Consider the following 20314-nt stretch of genomic DNA (forward strand, 5'->3'; position numbering starts at 1 on the left):
TCATTATGATATACTTATTATGTGCGTTGAAATCCAAACAAAGCTCTTTTTTACATAACGAGTCTTTAATTTTCTCACGCGTAGTTAGTTTTTTTCCTTCAAATCGTCACGAACGTAGATGATAGCGAATTGGAGTTTGCTTAAATTGTAGATGATATCAGAGCATTTGATGAAACATTTGAATTATCTAACGCATGTATGTGATCAATTGCGATGCTTTCGACGGTAGAGGCTGTGTCAGTTTGAGTTTTTTTCCATTATGTGGAAAATTTCCTTAGCTAACAGTTCCTCCATAAAAGCTTCATACGAAGTGGCCATTGTCGTTACACTTCTGTTGATGATCATTATTAGCTTGAGAGACTGTAAAATTAAGACGTTGCCAAGTCACGAGTTTTCATTTAAAACATTCATGTGCATTCTTTCTCAAAATGAATTTTTGTACAGTTTATTTTGTTACACTCACTCTTATCAATGGCTTTATCGGTTTTAATTAAAAAATAACTACTTGTTGCTTGGCGTACATTATATACCGCTCGGACGCGTATATGTAGGTATAATCGTATTAATGCAAAGTATGTTGCTTTTATACATCAGCGAAATTAGCATTTATATGCGCTGAAAGCATTGTTCACGCGGCGTTGTAGTCCGATTTGGAGTACGTCGTTATATGATACATGATTTTTGTTATACGATGCAATACAAACAATAATAAGCTTTTAAATGTATCTGTACTTATATTTTGAAAACAACATTATAGCAGTCGAGTATTTGATTTCCGTGTGTGCAGTAAAACACTTGCGAAACTATTTTCAAGTGTCATTGAACGTTACATTTCAATTCATAAGTGAACATTATATATAGTTTTTACAAATGAAATTTTGTCTTTTTAAGTTTTGCACTACATTTTTACATTGTCTATTGGAACCATTTTTTTTTTCAGATAGTGAACGATCATTTTTAAAATGCATGTCAAACGAAAGACTGAATTCAGTAAGCATTATTTGACACTGACGGCGTCTATCAGGATGACAAATCGCAAAACTATCGTACAAGATTCATATCGCTCACTGATCACCGAAAGCTTACCTACACATAAGTTAGGATCCATGTTTACGAAGCGAAAATTGAAATGAACTTTGCCTTGTCCTTTTCGCCTGAAATTCAATGGCGCTGCCGCGCGCACAATATTTATTGCTTGCGTGTCCTCACAGAAGCTACACGGCTAGTGGAACGCTAAGTCCCCGTGCTCTGGCTGCGTGTGAACCGAGCGGGCTATATCGACTACAGTCCAGATGTTGCACGTTGGATAGGAAGTCTTGTAGAGAAGCCGACGCTGTAGAGATATTCGATAATGGGACACTTTCCGACGCAACTCCTTGCTCTAAAATGTATGGCGCACGCCCTTATACCCGCGACGTTGTCCATTACCTGCAAAACGTTGGAAATATCGCTTTTATCGGTGTTCAATACCGCCGTTTCAACAATACTTCTATTCATAATGACTCTTACGGAGATGTGGCAATGAATATTTGTTCTTTACTTTGATAATTTTGAAAGACGTGGTTCTCGATCTTCTTGATTTCATTGCCATATGCATACGAGTAAAGCCGTCTTTTAACAATAATTGTTACAAAATCTTGAAAAGTATAATCCTGCTTAATTTTACTGTATTTTTCATATCTACATTACGTAGAGGTTCAAATTAAATTCTTATCTGAAATTATGGTGCTTCGCCGTTTTTTCTGCGCGCTTCACTTTATCGCCCGTAAAAGCCGCTATTTGACGTGTCTTTCAGGATACCAAATTTTACTACCAGACCGAAAGCGATTTTACAGACGGTAGATGCTCCTGTGAACGCATCCTACCTTATGTTAGCGGGGCTACTTCGGTAAACAAACGTCCTGATGGTGACGGTCCAAAACAAAGGATTCACGCAAAAGTATACCAATTCGAGCAGAGATTCACGAGTGAAATCCTATAGCAGTGCTTCTTCACTGTGTATAATTATGAACTAATTTTCTAATATTAAAGTATCGAAGAAATGCTTTGCAACGCTTATTAAAAACTGCGATCTGCAATATTTTGAAACAATGACCTAATCACTTTTTTTTCTTCGAATATAGTGTATCGCATTTTATTTTCAGGCGTATTTCTCTTCTCCCAGTTTCAACTTGCGTAGCATATTTCAGAATATCAAATTCTGTTGAATAATATAAAAATGTATCAATGGCTACTTGATTGACAATGAAAAAGCCTAGGAAATTGAAACGGCTTTCGAATATTTCTACTTCCGCGTTACGGCTTTTATACGCGTGGCAATTAAAATCTAGAAAAAGCTGCGTGAAAGTGGTTGATTAAATTTACCTTTGCGAGTATTTCAAAGGAGTAATTCAATTAAGTTTGTAAGTTTTCATCATGTTCTCGTTAATTTGACAATGACTATTGAAAAGGTTATCGCATAATGATATTCATTTTGTTCGGAGACAATAAAAGAATTTCCGCGAAAGAATATTCCAACTGTATCGTCATTTGCTTTTTATCGGGGTTTCATGTTAAAAAGTTCTAAGGTGAAAATAAAAGCTCGAGAAAATGAGTTAAGTGGACTCTTATATAGCCTGTATACTCAACTAGAGCATCCGTTCTTGTAACTTTAATTGCGATTTTTTTCTTTTTTCCGAACAATAGAAGTTTTCTCGTTCATTTGAAAACTAAAAAGTTTGACCTTACGTAAGCGCTGTCGTACTATTTGTTAATATTAATTTTTCAACGGCAAAATAAAGGTTAATTTTACCTTTTACCTTGATCTTACGCCTGTCGTTTCTCTATGTACTATTTATTATACTATTATAACGGATCGGGCGGCGCAAAAGAAAATTACAAAACTGCTCCAGTGTCCTAGTTTTGTAGAATTTTTTTTCTCGAGTCTAGAAAGAACGCATTTTTTCAATTTCCATTTGATCCTTCAAATGAAGCTATTCTTATTCTCTTTTTGTCCAGAAGAATTTTTCTTAATCGAATGCAGAAAAACACATTGACTCCATTTTGTTCATATCTTATTTTCGATTAAGAAACGAAATATTCTTTAGAAATGCTTTCAACTAATTATGTTTAGTAAAATTCACAATATAAATGAAATTCTTTCAGATAATTCTACTTTGGAAAGATTTGTTATTTTTGCACTGTTGAATTGAATTATATTTAGAAGTTCCACTTACAAGGATTTTATTCAGCGGACAGAAATCCTTTGAGAACGCATTGTTCATTTCCTGCCTTTGACATTCGAACGATATACATAATTAAAAAGAATGTTCTCAAATAGATAATGTGTTATTCCATTTGCATTGAAATTCCTATTTCGAGATAATGAAACTTATCTAATTTTCTTTTATTTTAGTGATATTCAATTTGAAATTTAGAGATAATTAAATATAGCTTTTCCAAACAAAAGGGAATATTACTTTTTTCTTTAGTTTTTCTTAGCTCTTAATTGTTGAAAAATATGTGTATCTTAGTATTTTGAACTGTATCTTATATTATGTATGTACGTACATAATATAATATTATCTAAGCTTTTGAGAAGAAACAATTCTAGAAGTAATTAACTGCGGATAAAATGGCTCAACCTTTATCAATTAAAAAGTCGAGATAACACGTCCCAGCTAAGTAATTCTGCTCGTCCATTTTAATTTACAGCTATTAAGTTTTAGAAACTACCAATAAATTGTTCATCGCTCATTTGTGTAATGAATGATGACATATTTTATCTGATTTTAAAATAAAGTTGATTTTGAACAAAGTTGTTAGATAATTGTTAACAATAGCTTACTGAAAGAAATTCTATAGGTACGTTTTACTAAATTGTGTAGTAAAATACAATATAGTAACGAAATTAAAATTTTTTACTATGGGGTACTAAAATATAGTTCAATATAGTAAAGAGATATTGTAAAACTAACTATTTTGTATAATTAATAAAATATAATTAATAATAATGTGCTGAATTTTTCGATTTCGTAAGCAATATTCAATTTATTTAAGAAAAAACCTACATAGATATTAAGGTTAATTAATCATTTATTGATATGTACTATATTGTTTATTAATTTTTACTTTTTAATATAGTTTCTATAATAAATAATATTAAAAATATTTTTCCATTTTGGAACATTTTTCTAACGTCTTAAATCTTATACACGTAGTCTCAATTATTAATTGATATTTATGATGTCTCGTTTGATGAGAGAATTGCTCGGATTATTTACATTGTTGTTGAAAGTTTGACAACACTACATAAAACGCACGTCGTGATGATGAGCGCAGCACGAAAGGACTTGGTTGATGTTAACAAGTCCATGAATACCACTGAAATGGATTTTAACCGAGTGAAAAGATATTTGATAGAGTGGAATTTGTTATTACAAAGCATTCATTATTTTTTCATATTTTATGGTAATCGATTTTTAATTTTATATAATAAAACGAACTATGTATAATAGTTCTCTATTTTACTAGAAAATATAGTATACCTTTTTAATAACCATTACTAAACTTTGCTAAACTTTGCTAAACTTTACTGGAACAATGCTAACAATTTCTTGGCAACAGTTGCCATGCTTTTCGGAAAAAAGTCATTGCAACTAACTTTTAAACTTATTTCATCTGTTACACCTGACCTTGACATTTATTTCTTATAACATACATTGAATATTTTTTTCGCACAACGTTTATAATAAAATTCTTTGTTATTATCATTGAAGTCGGCAGTGCCAAGACAACCCCGTCAGCATCTTCCAAATAGTTTGACTTGCTCTTCGTTATATATATGGACTTTAGCGCATTATCGTGGCCAAGTGCATCCATAAGACAAAAGCTGCTTGCTATAGGCGCCTATTTCAAAAGTTATCGTCTCCGCACAATCACAATGCTCGTTGTTTGAAAATCTTTCATTTTCAGCAACGTGCCCTTACAGTTTAGGTGAAAGACGTTCTTTTTTTTCGAAAAAAGAACACGCAGTGAAAAATAGAGAAAAAAAACGAGGACTCGATTCGTCAAACTGACGCTAGGCGAGAGAAGAGAACGAGGTCGCACTGGCGTTTGTTATTTATCCGAGTTGCAGTAGCAGCAGCCGATACGCGGAAGAGTGCAATTACCACGAGTGAGATTCCACTGCAGACGTTAACTCGCCTCGAAAGACGCAGCGACAACGTTTCTGCATTGTCGCGTTCGCAATACTTGTTGCTGTTTGCGCTCTCGTGGAACTTTTATTCGCCGCCTTGTTCTGATCTCCATCGTGTAATCCGTTTGCAGCCGCGACTGTTTGTTTGGCTCAACTGCTTAATCCTCATGCGGTCGATTTACAAGTTTACTGACAAAACGATGACGACTCTAACATAATTTTAACTTGACGTAATTGAACCAGTTTTTTTCTGCCTTACTTTGGTACGCATTTGGTCATGGAATGTACATACTGTTCAAAACTAGCCCCGTTGAATTTCAAACTCGTGTGCGAAGTTTCGCTAATGATATATTGCGCCAATTAGTGGGAGAAATTGATAGTGCCTTCGAGAGATGCCTGCGGCTTTGATCAATTAAGTCCGATTCTCAGGATACTTTCGCAAGTTTTTTTTCGATTCTTTTATTGAGATGTTTCAACTGTGTGAACGAAAGAGATTTTTTTTATTTGCGCTTAATGTCGAGATGAAATTCAATTCGCATTTTATGCAAGGTCATGTTTAATTTTTTTTTCTTTAGAATAATCAGATACAAATTATTGCAGAAAAGCCTTGATATAAAATTGTTTGTTTTAACGTAAATGAATATAATCAATTTCAACTCGTGAAAAATATTTATACTATTCCACTTATAAAATATTGTTATTTTGTTTCAAAATCCTGTTACGTAAAGTCAATTTTTCTAAATTTCATCGATGGCTCGTTGATTTTTGATGCCCTTACATAGGTGTTTTTGTTAATAATCTTACTACAATTTTATGTAAATTTTGTAAATATTAAGTTTTCATTAAAATTCAAACTGGCTGGTGTCTATAAGAATGTTTTTCTTTAACTACGATTGTATATTCGAAAAATGTTATTTTAAATCTCATTTTACTTCTCTACCTCACAATAAAGGTGGGATTTATTTAAAGTCGCATAAATAGCAACATCAATCATAAATAATTCGAAAATAAAAGTTTTCGAACTGCAGACTATTAGTGATCGCTAGTACATTGTAGTTATATGCCTAAAATAGTATCATGTGAATTGACGGACGATTAATTTCCCCCAACACAATCACATTCCAATCATGAATGTTTCAAAGCGTTTCCGTGACATCCGTTTCATAATTGTTAGCGCATCCGTCGGCATGAATCGAATTTTCCAGCTAGCAAAATGGCCGTCTCATTTCTCCTCGGGGAATATAATTTAAATCCAATCAAAGTTTACCAAGTTGCCCAGACCGTCGGTAGCAAATCACTAAAATTTTTAAAAAGTTTGTAAAAAAACCTTCGCCTCGAGGCTTGCAAGTTGATATGAGTTTTTTCCTTTGCTTTCAACTGTATACTAGGATCCGTCTACCTCATTTTTAAGGCGTAAAATCGAGACGTAAATAATTTCTTTGGCTTACGTTGCGTTAGATGGCTTAACCCTTTTACTAAAATAAACTGAGATTATTAAAATTAATTGAATAAGAAAATCACGATCCACAAATTATGATAGAATCTTATTTTTCACTGCAACTTTGTTTATATAGCTAATTTATTTTTACTTAGTAAACAGTGTTTTCGCTGGTAACAAATTTGAGATAAAAGTAGCATTCTTAGTCAATCAAAATTGCATGAATGTTTCATATTAAAATTTAACTATTTTCAATTGCAATCTACCAAAGTGCTCATAGTTACGTATTTTGGAAGTATCAAGTCGTAAATCCCTCTTTAAAAGTTTTCAGACGCAAAATCATAAACATTTAATTTTTAATAAACGACGACAGAAACGCGCAGCAATTGTAAATAACAAAATGCTGGTAAAAAAAGTTTTATTTTGATTTTCTCTAAAAAACAATCCGAGTTGTAAAAAAGTGCAAGTCGACGCAAATTAGGAAACTTTTTTCTTAAAAATCAAATTAAAATAAATTGTACTTTATTTTTTTACAGCAGGTGTGATGTACATGAACGCAGTGAAACTTCAGAGCTCAAACCTTGCCTGCCACCAACTATACGATTATGTAGTAACGCAGCCTTAATTAAATTGCCGGATCATCCTTAAGATGAAGTAACTTTCCCGTAGTTAATTTTATTTTATCATAGAACGGTAAGTTCATTTTTCCATTAGTTGTAGTTTCATAAATATACAAACTTTGCGGTTTTGATAATATTTTCTATTTGAATGTATGTACCTAGTTTTTTCTAGTTGAAGAAAGTATTGCGAGCTTAATTATTTTTTGAAATGTATTCAAGTACTCCTGGAAGACTCACCATCCAGTGTATTTAATGACCTAGATTTTTAATGAAATGTTAACTTTTTTGTTGTCCCGTGATTTCAAGAACCCTTTGAACAGATTGTGTTTGTCCTACGTAAAAAAAGTAACGTAATTTATCGTAAGAAAAATAGGCGTCGAAGAATAGTTAGAGGGCAGTGTTATCTTTTTTAATCTTGTAAATAAAAGGGAAAATCCCTTAGGGACGAAGTTAGTGCTTTGAGACCCCTGACACCCACGTAAAGCGAATGTCTTTTGGCAGATATATATTGAAGGGTCGAACCCTCTTACAGATTTAGAAACTTCGCCAATGGAAGATGCGATAAGTTGCTCAACGAGGCTGTGTGTTGTATTAGCGCAACGAATAGAAAAAGAAGACGACGGAAGGCCAAATTTCTCTGCCTCCTTTGTCACCTGTCGCGTGTGACGTTTCCCACGCAAGCGACTAGCGAGGGATGAGCCAAGCGACGGGGCAACGCTAAATTAGAGGGATGATTCACAAGAGCAAGAGTATTCGAGTGGTACGTGTCGAAAAGGGACTAGCCTCGTTATCTTCTTACCATGTTTTTATTTTTCTCTTTGTTGTTTATGTATTCATGCACCATTGTTGCGCTCACGAGACACCACATTTCTCTCTTCTTTTTATCTCCTTTCTCGCACCGCCCGCAGATACCAGTACACATACATATACGAGGGCTTTGTCAGCGTATTTTTATATTTCGAGGCACGTGGAGAGCTAAAAATGCTTGCTGTTTAAATATTTAGCTTACAGCCGCATGAAAGCGTGCGCGCGAGCTTCCCCTTTGTACGCGTGCCATTTAATCATTTACAGCCAATATGAGCATCCGTGATTGCACTATTACCAAATCCGTGATTGCTCATTTACCAAATTTACTTGTCGATTGCTCTTCATATTTGCAAATAGCTGCTACACGGATATTTCAGCTATTTATAGCATTATCGAATTATGCTTGCTCCAATTTGTTGCCCAAGAGGATAATGCAGCCTTTTCAGCCTTCAAAGTGCCTTAGTCTTTACGTTTACCTAGTTTGAGCAAATAATTACGTGTTGTTTGTACACCTTATTAATTATAACGATTCCGTTATTTTTTCAAGCAACACACGTTTGCTCAATCATCCGTAACGACTTTTACCGATTGTTTACACTTGTTTGTCTTAATTTGTGACAAATTGGTGCGTTGCTCATTTTATATTTCACTCTCGTAGCATTTTAAATTACATGTAATTTTTTCTTATCGTTACAACACATCATTTTGCTCCGCACATTTTATAATACAAGATAAGTTTCGAAAAATCACATGGCTATTCGTATCCATGTTATCTGCTCTGCATATGTATTAGATAAACATCCACCTTATATATTTTCTTTCTGTGGCACGTATTTTCTATTTTGAAGTTTATGACGTAAATAGCGAGTGGCCTGGATAACATTTTCTTTTTATTCGGATAAGCTTCCATTCATTCAGCTGGGATTTTGAGAGGAAAAATTTCGTACACGACTTTATAATTAAGCTTTTTTCAAGTTGAATTTACTAGAAACCAGAATGTCTTTGAGCTTTTAATTAACATCTATGAGTGACCTCGCGAAACATTGTTACTTGATAATCGGATTAACGAGTGTTAATTTTTCAACAGTATCACGACTGTATAAAGTTTCTAATGTATTATTACATTGAACGTACAAAGATTAATCGTATAAATCCTCTACCTTCATTACAAATACTTGCAAGTTCATATAGGCATAAGTGTTACAATGTAAATTTTGAATTTTGCTGGCAAAGCCTGGATAACCTGTTGTCGATTTGCCACCGGCGAGCTCAGTTTACTCCACCGAATTAAACGACAAAGAAAACACTCTTATTCTTTCCCTCTTCGATATACATATCAAGCACACCCTTTCGGCTCCATATCACTTTGCGCACCGCCTAAATTTTTCGAGAAAAAAAACGGAAAGCATCATTACGCCCGACTTTACCGAAGCTCGTCGAAATCGACGGAAAGAGCCCGTTGAGCTTTTACGTCTTTGCCAACGTATACAACTTTTTGTTCATTTGGCCAAGTTTTCCGAACAAAAGGAGACAATACACGCACGTGTCGATCCGAAGTGTCGTGCGCGCCCTACACGTTCGCGTCGTTAAGTAATTGGATTCGTCGTCCGACAAGAACGGAGAAACGAACCATACTATCCACGCGCATGTCTACAATTCACCGTCTCTCGCCTATAGCCTTCCCTTATCAGATGCAAATTTATCTTATCTCAGCGCGACGCACACTCAGAGAGACGACTCAGTCTACAATTTCGCTAAATCAACGATTCTTTTTTTCGACTCTTCCTCCCACTTTCTCAGTCGTCGATCCGTAACCACGGGGATTGGATGTAATAAGTGAAATCTCGTAATCGCCTCAATTATGACTGGGGTTAGTCGATCCTTATCGTGCCTGTATTAGTCTATGCGGACTGGTGCTGACGGAATTGTTCAATGATGATGGTGCTCGTGATGTTTAGTTTTCAACTTCTTCTCTGTTTTTTTTTTCGTTGCTTATTGTGTTTCTTGTTTTTTTTTTTTTCGATTGGCAATGACTGTAGGTTGAAAAAGGCGAGTATCAGCGAGAATCAGCAAGATGGCAATTGGCAGTGTAATCTGTGGAGCTAAGACTCCCAAAACCAAACGAAAGAAAGTGAAGGTATTGTTTAATCATTTTTTTTTTGCTTTAAGGAGTCGATGAATTTGTCATTACAGTTGCCGAGTTAGTGATGTTGTAATATCCGTTGTGCCATGTTTTGTACAAAATTGTAAAAACAAAACTATTTTTGATTCTTTTAGTTTCAGCGTATTCCTTATCACTTGTAAATACTTGGTTTTAAATGCGCGATAAGTACTGTACAATATTTTATCTTAACTTCATCACACTGTGTTTGCTGTTTCGGACAATTCATAGAATAAGTACATTTTTAGAAATAGTACAAACATGCACTAAATAAAATGCCGACACTTCACTCGGCCGGCAATATCGCGCTGTACATTGCCCACTGTGCTCCCGTGTTACGTATACACTCGTTTTCCACACGCTATGCGTAAAGTGGAGACTATGCGCTCTCTTAGCAGGAGGCACAGGAGTACGGTGTGTGAAAAATAGTAGATTACGTATCCACACCTTACCAATACTTTCCCAGCCTCGGTACGTAATCTACTATTTTCGTGGAAATATTAACGTACGGTTTTGTAAAGTGTATCATTCGCGATAGGCACGTTCAAATATTCAATCAAATCTAAATATGAATCTACTCACGTACAAGATATAAGCTACTTCCGCGATCAAAATTTTGCCATCGATCATTGTTTTTGAATATTATCAGAATGACACTCAAAGTTCAACTATTTGAGTAATTCAATGTGAAAAATATTGTCTCAAAGAGAACAATTAAAGGAGAATGTAGATAACTTTTTTAACGATTTACCGTTGTTGTTTAGTCTTTGTTTAGACAACGAGTATTTTTTCTACGTATTCACGCGGCACAGAGAACGAGTTATGACTTCGTAATGATCGCCAATTCCGATATGAATTCTGCGCATAGTTCACCTGGACATCCATCGTGATTCATCATAATTTCCACATTATTGTTATATAATGCGTTCCGACAACCGCCTTTGGTTCTTTTTTTACGTGGAAGTAAAAGAAAAACAGAAGCAGTTGGTTAAAATCATAAATTAAATCGATTGTTATTCTGCACCTTACGTAAATACCTCCATTATATTTTCATTCTCTTCCACTAATTGAGTTGAGTCGAGCCTGAAACGCAGGAATGCGTATAAGAAAAACATCATTATAGAAAATTATACGATACGCGTAATTTTACTTGGAAGTATGCGTGCATGTATTGTGGCATGTATTTGTATCGGTACGTTGCATATGAATAATCACACGTGAAAAGTAATGATTTTTGATTGAAAATTGATGGTTTATTTTTGCATTAGATCACTCGCACGCTTAGAAAACTCATGGAATTAGCTGCGCATTGACGGTGAACGACCGGAGTAACAGTAAATTCAGAAAATCATCGTAGCACGTTTCGTTATTAAGCATCCTTACGTTTTAAATGGTATTGTACGCGCAGAGTGCGGTTAGAAAATTACGAGGAGAGATGGTAAAAGGCACGAGGCTTTCGAGAAAAATGATCGATCGATTGAGCCGAGAATCCGAGAATCGTCTGCTCGTTGATAAAAGAATTTTGTGATGTTATACTTTTCTAGACAACGGAACGAAGTTGGATCGAGGCTACCTTTCAAAAGCGAGAATGCACGAAATTCATCCCCAGCTCGAAGGATGTGGAACGGTGAGTATCGGATGGATGAAAGAATCGCTTTGCGCTGCTCTTTCTCTTCTTTGTATGTTTTATACTTTCAATTGGTGATAGACGAACGAATCTTACATACGTGTATTCGAATTATTATTATGATTGAGAGTGGATAGCAGAAAAAGTTCTTTGTTTCTTTTTTTGTTTCCTTCTATGAAAATCTTCACTTTCACTTAGCAGCGATTACATATGAAAGAGCTTTAGCACGCGTGCGTACACGAGGACAAGTTGCTTCATTCATTAAGTTCGATTCCTTTGGTGTATTCATTTCTCATTAATCACGAACCGTCTAATGTTCCAGTCTTTGTTCTGTGCTTTGCCCGAGGAGAAACAAGTTTTTCACGCGATATTGTCAAATAACATCAAAGTATGTGCTTGCCAATGGAACGAGCGTTTATCTTTATAGACTGCGAGCCACCTTGAAAATCTTTCCCTCTCTGCTTTACCACGATGGCAAAGCAACATTTCCAAATTTCTACGCACTCGGCGCACCTGTAACGACTGTTCGAGCGATCTCCAATTAGTCGGTTAGCGAAACAGCGCGCCAGTAAACTATAGCTCACTGGATGCTAGTAGCTTGAATTTGCAGTGGGAAGAGGTTTGAAAATGATCGAACAGCACTCGAACGTAATGTCTTCCATTGTATATCGTAGTTCGTGGTCCGTGGAAGAAAATTGGATATTGAAAGTTGATCCTCGAGCAAAATGCAAACAGCAAACGACGAAGCATCACCTCGTTTCTTCCATCGTGTCGCTATGTCGCAGAGTTGCTGCACGTACGGCGTACGACGGCCGCAATGCACAATAAAGAAACTAAAGAAAGCTGCGCTGGAACGCGTACCTATCTATATGCTCTCTCACGCTCATCTACCTCCATCATGTTTCTCTTATGATTTACCATATGTTTTTTCTTTGTTCTCATACCACGTCGTTTAGGTTGCAAGAGGTTAAGGGCGATAAGAGTGCGGAATACGACGTGATCACTGACTCAAGGTGAGGCTACAAGGCCACAAGTCCTGAACCATCACACCACTATACCTCCTCGCCCTTGTCCATTAAAAGCTCGTTTACGCATATTAGTCTAGGAGCCAAGGGGCCTTTCGTGGCCAACGGGGGTAACGTGCTCGCGCTGCCGATAAGTAATAAAAAATATTATTACTTTGCGATCAGCCAGCCGCACGATTTTTCTGTATTTCGGTATTCGATGCGCTCTCAACTCAAACTTGGACGGTGGCTCGTCGGTTGTCCACGAATCGAATCTTTCAACGACCACAACAAACATTTGCTAATCGTCGCTATCTAATAACGAACGCATTAGCTCTTTCAGAATTGACAAATGTTGGTTGCTCGCTCGAACAGTCAAGTTGTAAAAAACTAATAGTCTGCTGATCTGCGAACAAGGAGCCATCCAAGTTCACGCGTGGCACGAACAAACGCATAGAGTGCAGTAGGGCGAGGCCCGTTAGCCCCCCAATCGGCGGCGAAAGCCCCCCTTGACTCCCAGCCCAAACTACAAGTTACGTATTGTACTTTCGTTCCACGCGAAGCTGTTGCGCAGACACCGACGGCTCCTTCGTTATCAAGCTTGCATACGCGCGAGTCCCGTACGATATTGTTCTCATTTGGGAACCCTTGGAGATCACGAGCTAGCCGCACTCCCATCGATCGAAAGTTTCAGGGCGATTCGGCCCCGCGTTGGTGCGACGTCGCGCGCGACGAGTGCCCAACGCGAATTGTAATTTCTCTTCGGAGAGCAGCCACAACCAACTGGAATGCAAATTGATACGCTCGCCGTCGTTCGCTCGTTTAACGCGCAAGCGGATTTATTTAATGGGATCCGCAGGCTGGCGCGTGCCCGTCGTGGTCGGAAAGAAAACAATCTCAAGCCGGGAAAGCGTTGTAAACATTTACTCTACGCGCTACAGCCACTAACGGTGTCCTTAGTATTCTTGGACTCATTTCAAGATAGTACCCTCGATGCGCCGTAACGTACACTCAGCGAAAAGTCGAGAGGAAAATGCGATGTCAGATAGAAGATTCGGATATACGGGCAGCGTAAAGATGCCGGTGTTTCAGAAAGAGAGCTAACGTAAATTACTCTGTTAATTGATAAATATAAATCGCGATTTCGAAGCCTCGTCCGACTGATAAGCCCGACCATGCGCTATATTTTGATTTGTCGCTAGTGTTTGTGTTTTTTTTTTACTTTTCGTTTACATATGAAGCCATTGACATCGTAATAACCCAGTGCGTTGTTTCATATTTTCTTGTTGATCGCATTGACAACTAAACCCATTTCACCTAAAACGATGAAACTAGCATTGTATATCGCTTTCGCTTGTAAAAAGAGAAAGGAAAAGGCCGCAACGGAAGAACAGCAGATGCGTGCAAGTAGCATATTCCATAGCAGCTTGGATTGTAAAGTATACGTGAACGCGTGTATATAACGTTGCAGTGTCGCTGCTTTGCGATTGAATGGAAGGTGTGATTTTGCAGTGCGCAAGTGACGTGAGAGAAATCGCGGGTGGGCGATAGATAGCGTCATGGTTTGACGCGCCTCGGTGTCAAATTACAGGTGCTGCTGCGGTCACTCGTATACCCATCACTGCGGCACGGGCGCCGACGTCGGGCTGCACCACATCAGCGGAGGCGTCGCCGATCGCGAGAGAGACGAGTGGTGCCCCGGCAAGAACACCAAGCAGAGCGCCACTGATGCTTACGGCACCATCGAATTCCAGGGCTTACCGCATCCCACCAAAGCGCAGGTATCTATCGCTAATTGGCGGCGTCAGCGGCATTCCTCGACGAATGCTCGCCGAGATCCCGGCGAGCACGAGCAATTTCAATTCGCATTGTCCGCTCGTTTATTCGCAGTACGTAAGATTGGCCCACGATACGAAGCCCGAGCCCATCGTCCAGCTGCTCTGCCGAGAATGGAATTTGGGTCTGCCGAAACTCCTCATAACAGTTCACGGCGGACGCTCCAATTTCGAGCTGCAGCCAGCGCTGAAGAAAGTTCTGCGCAAGGGACTGCTGAAGGCCGCCAAGACCACCGGGGCGTGGATTTTCACCGGGGGAACCAACACCGGTAGGCTCTCGCCAAAGCACGCGTTGCATTTACGATACGCTGCTGCCCCTCGTCGTCGTACGCCCACGTGAAATCGAAAAGCTCTCGGCGTAACGAGGTGCCTGACGAACGAACGCCTTTTCTTTCTACGTAGGTGTAACGAGGCAAGTTGGAGACGCGCTGCTGTTAGAGAGATCGCAGCGACAAGGACGCGTTGTGAGCATCGGCATTGCACCTTGGGGTATCCTCGAGAAGAGCCACGAACTCGTTGGTCGCGGGAGAGAGGTTCCATACGACTCGCTGGCCTCGCCCTGGTAAGCTGAAAGCTCGTTCGCAGAAGCGATTATTTCCAAATCGGGGAAGAGAAATGAAGAAATTACTTTGTCTTATCTCTCAACCGAAATCGTGGGCTTTCGCCAGTTTCGTACACTTGCGGCCTATTGACGAACTGCCACTCTTTTCCGCTCAGGTCCAAGTACGCGGTACTGAACAACCGACACGCTTTTTTCCTGCTGGTCGATAACGGCACTGGAGGTCGATATGGCGCCGAAATTGTGCTCAGACGGAAACTCGAGAAATATATATCAAATTTAAAGCTGCAGCCATGTAAGCCTCTGCTTTGAGCTGCAAATCAATTCGTGTTTTTTTTTTCTCATTGTCCTTCCTCGACTTCGACAGACACGCACAGCAGTATACCGGTAGTAGCATTAGTCATCGAAGGTGGCACAAATACAGTTCGCTCTGTTTTGGAATACGTGACGGACGAGCCACCTGTGCCCGTAGTCGTCTGCGACGGTTCCGGACGTGCCGCCGACATCATAGCTTTCATGCACAAGTAATAATTCCACGTACCTTAGATATTCGCCTTGATCCAATTGCTCGGGGAAAAGACGCGAATGCTCGTTTATTTGTTCAAGATATGCCTCCGAAAATGAAAATGACGAGGAAGAGGGACCACTCGAAAGTATGCGAGATCATTTACTCGAAACCATCATGCGCACGTTCAAAGTCTCGTCCGAACAAGCCAACCAATTGTATTCGGAATTGTTGCAATGCGTGCGCCGAAAACACTTGGTAAGTCGATCTCCGTGTAATCTCAGTCGACGCGGAAAATTCTGAAAGAGCGGCTTCAACCGTTGATCGTGGTTTTCATGTGCTTGCTCAACAGATAACCGTATTCAGGATATCGCAGGATCAACCGCAAGAGCTCGATCAGACGATCCTCACGGCGCTGTTCAAGTCGCAGCAATTGACACCTGCGGAGCAGCTCTCGCTAGCTTTGATTTGGAATCGCGTGGACATAGCTCGCAGTGAGATCTTCGTCTACGGGCAGAAGTGGCCACCGGGTGCTCTCGAGCAGTCGATGATGCAGGCACTGCAACACGACCGCATCGATTTCGTCAAATTGCTGCTCGAGAACGGCGTGTCCATGCGCAAGTTTCTTTCGATACCAAGGCTCGAGGAGCTCTACAACACCGTAAGTTTCGAGAAACACTTTCGTTCACTCGTATCTTCTTTTTTTTTGCTATCTCGCTGTTGATGCCGATTGCTCAAGATTAGCTAGCATTAATTTCTCATGGTGCTTGGGGGCTCGCGACTCGTCAACATTTTCTATTTGATTTTTCAACGCGACTACTTGTCTGATTCGCTGACTACGATCGTCGATAAACCCCGAAATGTGTCGTGTACGTCAGTACGACGTTAGATAACGTAACGAGTACATCGTTTAAACATCAGCATCTAGACTGTGCACGAATGCGAGTCAATAGAACGTTTCAATAGAAGACGATGTAAATGGTAGGCATTCATTGGAGCTATCATGCGGGCGAAAGGAGAGCATCCGAGTGTGATACGGAACTTTTTCATTTGGATTCGAGCTGAACCAGTTCAAAACTTAAATATTCGCTCACGTGGTCGTGTCATAGAAAGTCGACTATAATCGACTGGGCTACAGAGAAAAAAAATGAGAGAAGCTTGCGAAGGTCTAAAATGTTTATCGGTGATTAAGGGAAGTGCAGGATCATCGTGCCGCAATATCGTGAACGTTGCTCGAAGTATCGAGACGATCTATTGTGGCCGAGCCATCGAACGAAATTAATCAAGCTAAACTCTGCGAATTGGCACGGCCTCTTTTGCAGAAAGACGGTCCATCCAACACCCTCGGCTATATACTTCGGGATGTTCGTCCGCACATCCCACGTGGCTACATGTACACGCTGCACGACATTGGCCTCGTGATCAACAAACTGATGGGTGGTGCCTATCGGTCGCAGTACACGCGCAAGGAGTTTCGCTTCCTATACACGCGCGTAATGAAACGCTCGGGTGGCTTCCAGCAGCATCACGCTCATCGCAACAGCTGTGCCATCGCGCTCAACAATCGATCGTTTTCCGGATCGGCTGGCAAGTCCACCATGAGCTTACTGGCCGAAACTATACCTGCCACTCAGGACACTGCACTCTTCGATTTCCCATTCAACGAGCTACTCATCTGGGCCGTACTCACGAAAAGACAGCAGATGGCATTGCTCATGTGGCAACACGGTGAAGAAGCTTTGGCCAAGGCACTCGTGGCTCTCAAATTGTACAAAGCGATGGCACACGAAGCTGCCGAGGATGACCTCGAGACCGAGGTTTACGACGAGCTCAAGGGATACGGCAAAGAGTTCGAGAATATCGGTAAGTACTTTTATCGAGCCGATCGAGGGCTTCCAATTTCATTTTTATCGCCGCCTCGCCCTCATCAGTCTCCGTTTTCCCGCGCGTTTCCTCCATTTCCTTTGTTAGCTCGCTTCGCGCTGTTTGTCGCGAAATCCCAATCGCGCAATTTGCAATAAAAACCTTGGAAAGATTCGCGCTAACGATCGCAAATACGTTCGCTTTTCTTTTTATCGCTTGAAAGAAGATGGACTAGTAGCGTGGGAAGCGAGCTGATAGCCGGGCAAGCACATTTAAATGCGACCTTTAGTCCGCGTGTTTCAGCAAGATAAACTATTCAAAGCGCGCAAAATGTATTTTAGCGAAGTTCTTCTTAAAATCCAAGCGGCAGCTTACACTCGCCACGCGTGATAAGCGTACTCGTGAAAATGATAGGAGAGAAAAATGTCGATATTGGCTTTCCTAAGATGTATGATTAATATTAATAATATCCAATATGCCCCGCAGCTTTGGAATTACTGGACTATTGCTATCGGCAAGACGACGATCTGACGCAACAGTTGTTGACGTCAGAGCTGAAAAATTGGTCTGGACAAACATGCCTTTCGCTTGCAGTGACGGCCAATCATCGAGCTCTTCTCGCGCACCCCTGCAGTCAGATTATTTTGGCAGATCTGTGGATGGGTGGACTGCGTACTCGCAAAAGCACCAACTTCAAGGTATATCAACTTGCAATCGCACATGCGCTCAATTTAAATCTCTGCCTTTCTTCTCTGGTTTTCGCATGAAAGATATTTTTTGCAACTTTCCTCCGAGTTTTCTTGATGATAAATTAGGTCACGAGCTCTTCGGGTGAAGCTTTACGTTCGGCTACGGAGAGAAACTGCGAATTGCAAATTAATTCAAGCAATTTTTTTAATTACAAACCTTACAGGTGATACTCGGACTATTCTTTCCGGTTTACATAACTTACCTCGAATTCAAGAGCCGCGAAGAGCTGCAATTGATGCCGCAGACAGCCGAGGAGCATCTTATCGCGCTCGAGGACGAAAATGAGGACAGTGAGTCAGAGCAAGGAACCCCAGCTGGACCAGACGTCGAGGTAACGTATTGCATATTAATGCATCCCCTTCTGAATCTCATTTTATCGGGGGATTACGGTGATTTTTCACAAAAACGGGAGCAGAGAAAGAAGCATTCTCATGAATATCCATAGATTTTTCCGTTGTTTTTTTAATATCCTTTAGATGTATGAGAATTCCACAAAAGTATCGATTTTCTTTTAACCTAGAGCCTCTTTAAGTTAAAACTTATCTATTTGAGATTTCTTTTGATACCGTGAAACGTCAATAAGCCGCTAAAAAATGTAGCTCTCCATAATGGAAATAATGAGGAGTACTCAAGTTACTCAAGGAAAATCATCGGTAATCCATTCGGAGTTTAATCGTGCGCGAATGAAAAGTTGCGGAGACGTCTTCTGCACTTAATATGATATTGACAAGTGAATTAGCGCCTCGTTAAGGGAATTTCAAAGTGTAAAAAAGATCTCTTTTCACCACGGAATAAGAAATGCGCTTGCGCGTCATTGTTGGTCTTTCCTCTTCCTTTTCATTCAGTTGGGAATTTTCTTTTTCTTTCTATGCACAAAGCTCATGATGGATACAAGAAAAATCGTTTTATACATTTATTTTTTCTTTTTAGATGATCGTATGGGACTTTTTTTTATTCTACGCTATAAATTATCCTTTGCAAATGCTCGTATCCTTAGTAATACATTGAAAAAAGCCGATTGAAGCTGGTTTATACTTATTTGCGCTTTTAACTGACCATACGCACTCTGCAGCTAATTAAAAAATTACGTAGTTAATGCTATAAAGTAGTATGCGGGTACTAATAAAGGGGAACTATTTCTAACATACAATAGCACCTGTTGTAATATTGAGAGCCGTAAGTGGTTACTTTGATATTTATCGGTTTCGTCGGTTAATAACGACCTGATTACAATGAAATACATGACCTAAATTGAAATGTCACAAATAATATTTTGGAAAATATTAGATAATCCAAAAGAAATAGCAGCATATCCTGACTTAAAAATCTTGATGAAAAATGTAGATTGAAAGATGAAAAAACTTTTGAACCCGCACAGAAAAAATTTCATCACGCTAATGTTGTTGAGCCATATTATAAAAAATTAAACCACAGAAAGCTCTCGGCATATACATGTCTCAATATAAAAAAGCTGTTGAAAGAGTCACTAAAAAACAATAATCCTCGTAGCACAACGCTTTCGATAAAAAAAAAAAAGAAAAAAAACGAAAACAAGTTCAACTATAAGTGGTGAAAGAGAACCTAGTTGTTATCTTTGGGGTTGCGTCCCTCGGCGCATTGGTGTTTTTTAGAAACAGCCGGTGTGCAGGAGCCTGAGTATTCGCTACAAAGCCAGCAGCCAGCAAGGCGCCAAGGTATACAAACCTTAACCACCGCTTTTACTACTCTTTTCTCTTGCTCTTTCTTCGCACACGCAAACTCACGGATTCATCTACCTCTCTTCCGTCCATCCGCTGCTCTCGCTCCGTCGGCTCGGTTTATGTTTATTGCCATCGCCGCCTGGGCTCTGAGAGCGATAAGAATAATAACGATCGATTGCTGCCCTCTCACACACGCATCCTTGCACGCCAGGTTTTTATGTGACCGAACACGGCTTTACTTATCGCTACCGTACATCTACCAGCTTTTA

At 39.5% G+C, this 20314-nt stretch overlaps 1 protein-coding gene across 1 annotated transcript in view; it reads left to right on the forward strand.

The window, feature by feature from the left end:
* The window catches only part of LOC131663807 (transient receptor potential cation channel trpm), a 51377-nt gene that overhangs the window by 907 nt on the left and 30156 nt on the right, over positions 1-20314 (forward strand). The window contains 16 exon segments of the mRNA XM_058934473.1: positions 7151-7307; positions 7767-7994; positions 10081-10178; positions 11747-11829; positions 12786-12842; positions 14425-14614; positions 14724-14937; positions 15071-15230; positions 15386-15522; positions 15595-15751; positions 15834-15990; positions 16085-16393; positions 17055-17595; positions 18082-18293; positions 18509-18676; positions 19977-20039. Of these exon segments, the coding sequence (XP_058790456.1) occupies positions 10116-10178; positions 11747-11829; positions 12786-12842; positions 14425-14614; positions 14724-14937; positions 15071-15230; positions 15386-15522; positions 15595-15751; positions 15834-15990; positions 16085-16393; positions 17055-17595; positions 18082-18293; positions 18509-18676; positions 19977-20039 (2511 nt within the window). The 5' untranslated portion in view covers positions 7151-7307; positions 7767-7994; positions 10081-10115.

Source organism: Phymastichus coffea, unplaced genomic scaffold (assembly GCF_024137745.1).
Source record: "Phymastichus coffea isolate CEN01 unplaced genomic scaffold, Cenicafe_Pcof_1.1 PCOF00038, whole genome shotgun sequence".
Lineage (NCBI taxonomy): Eukaryota > Metazoa > Arthropoda > Insecta > Hymenoptera > Eulophidae > Phymastichus > Phymastichus coffea.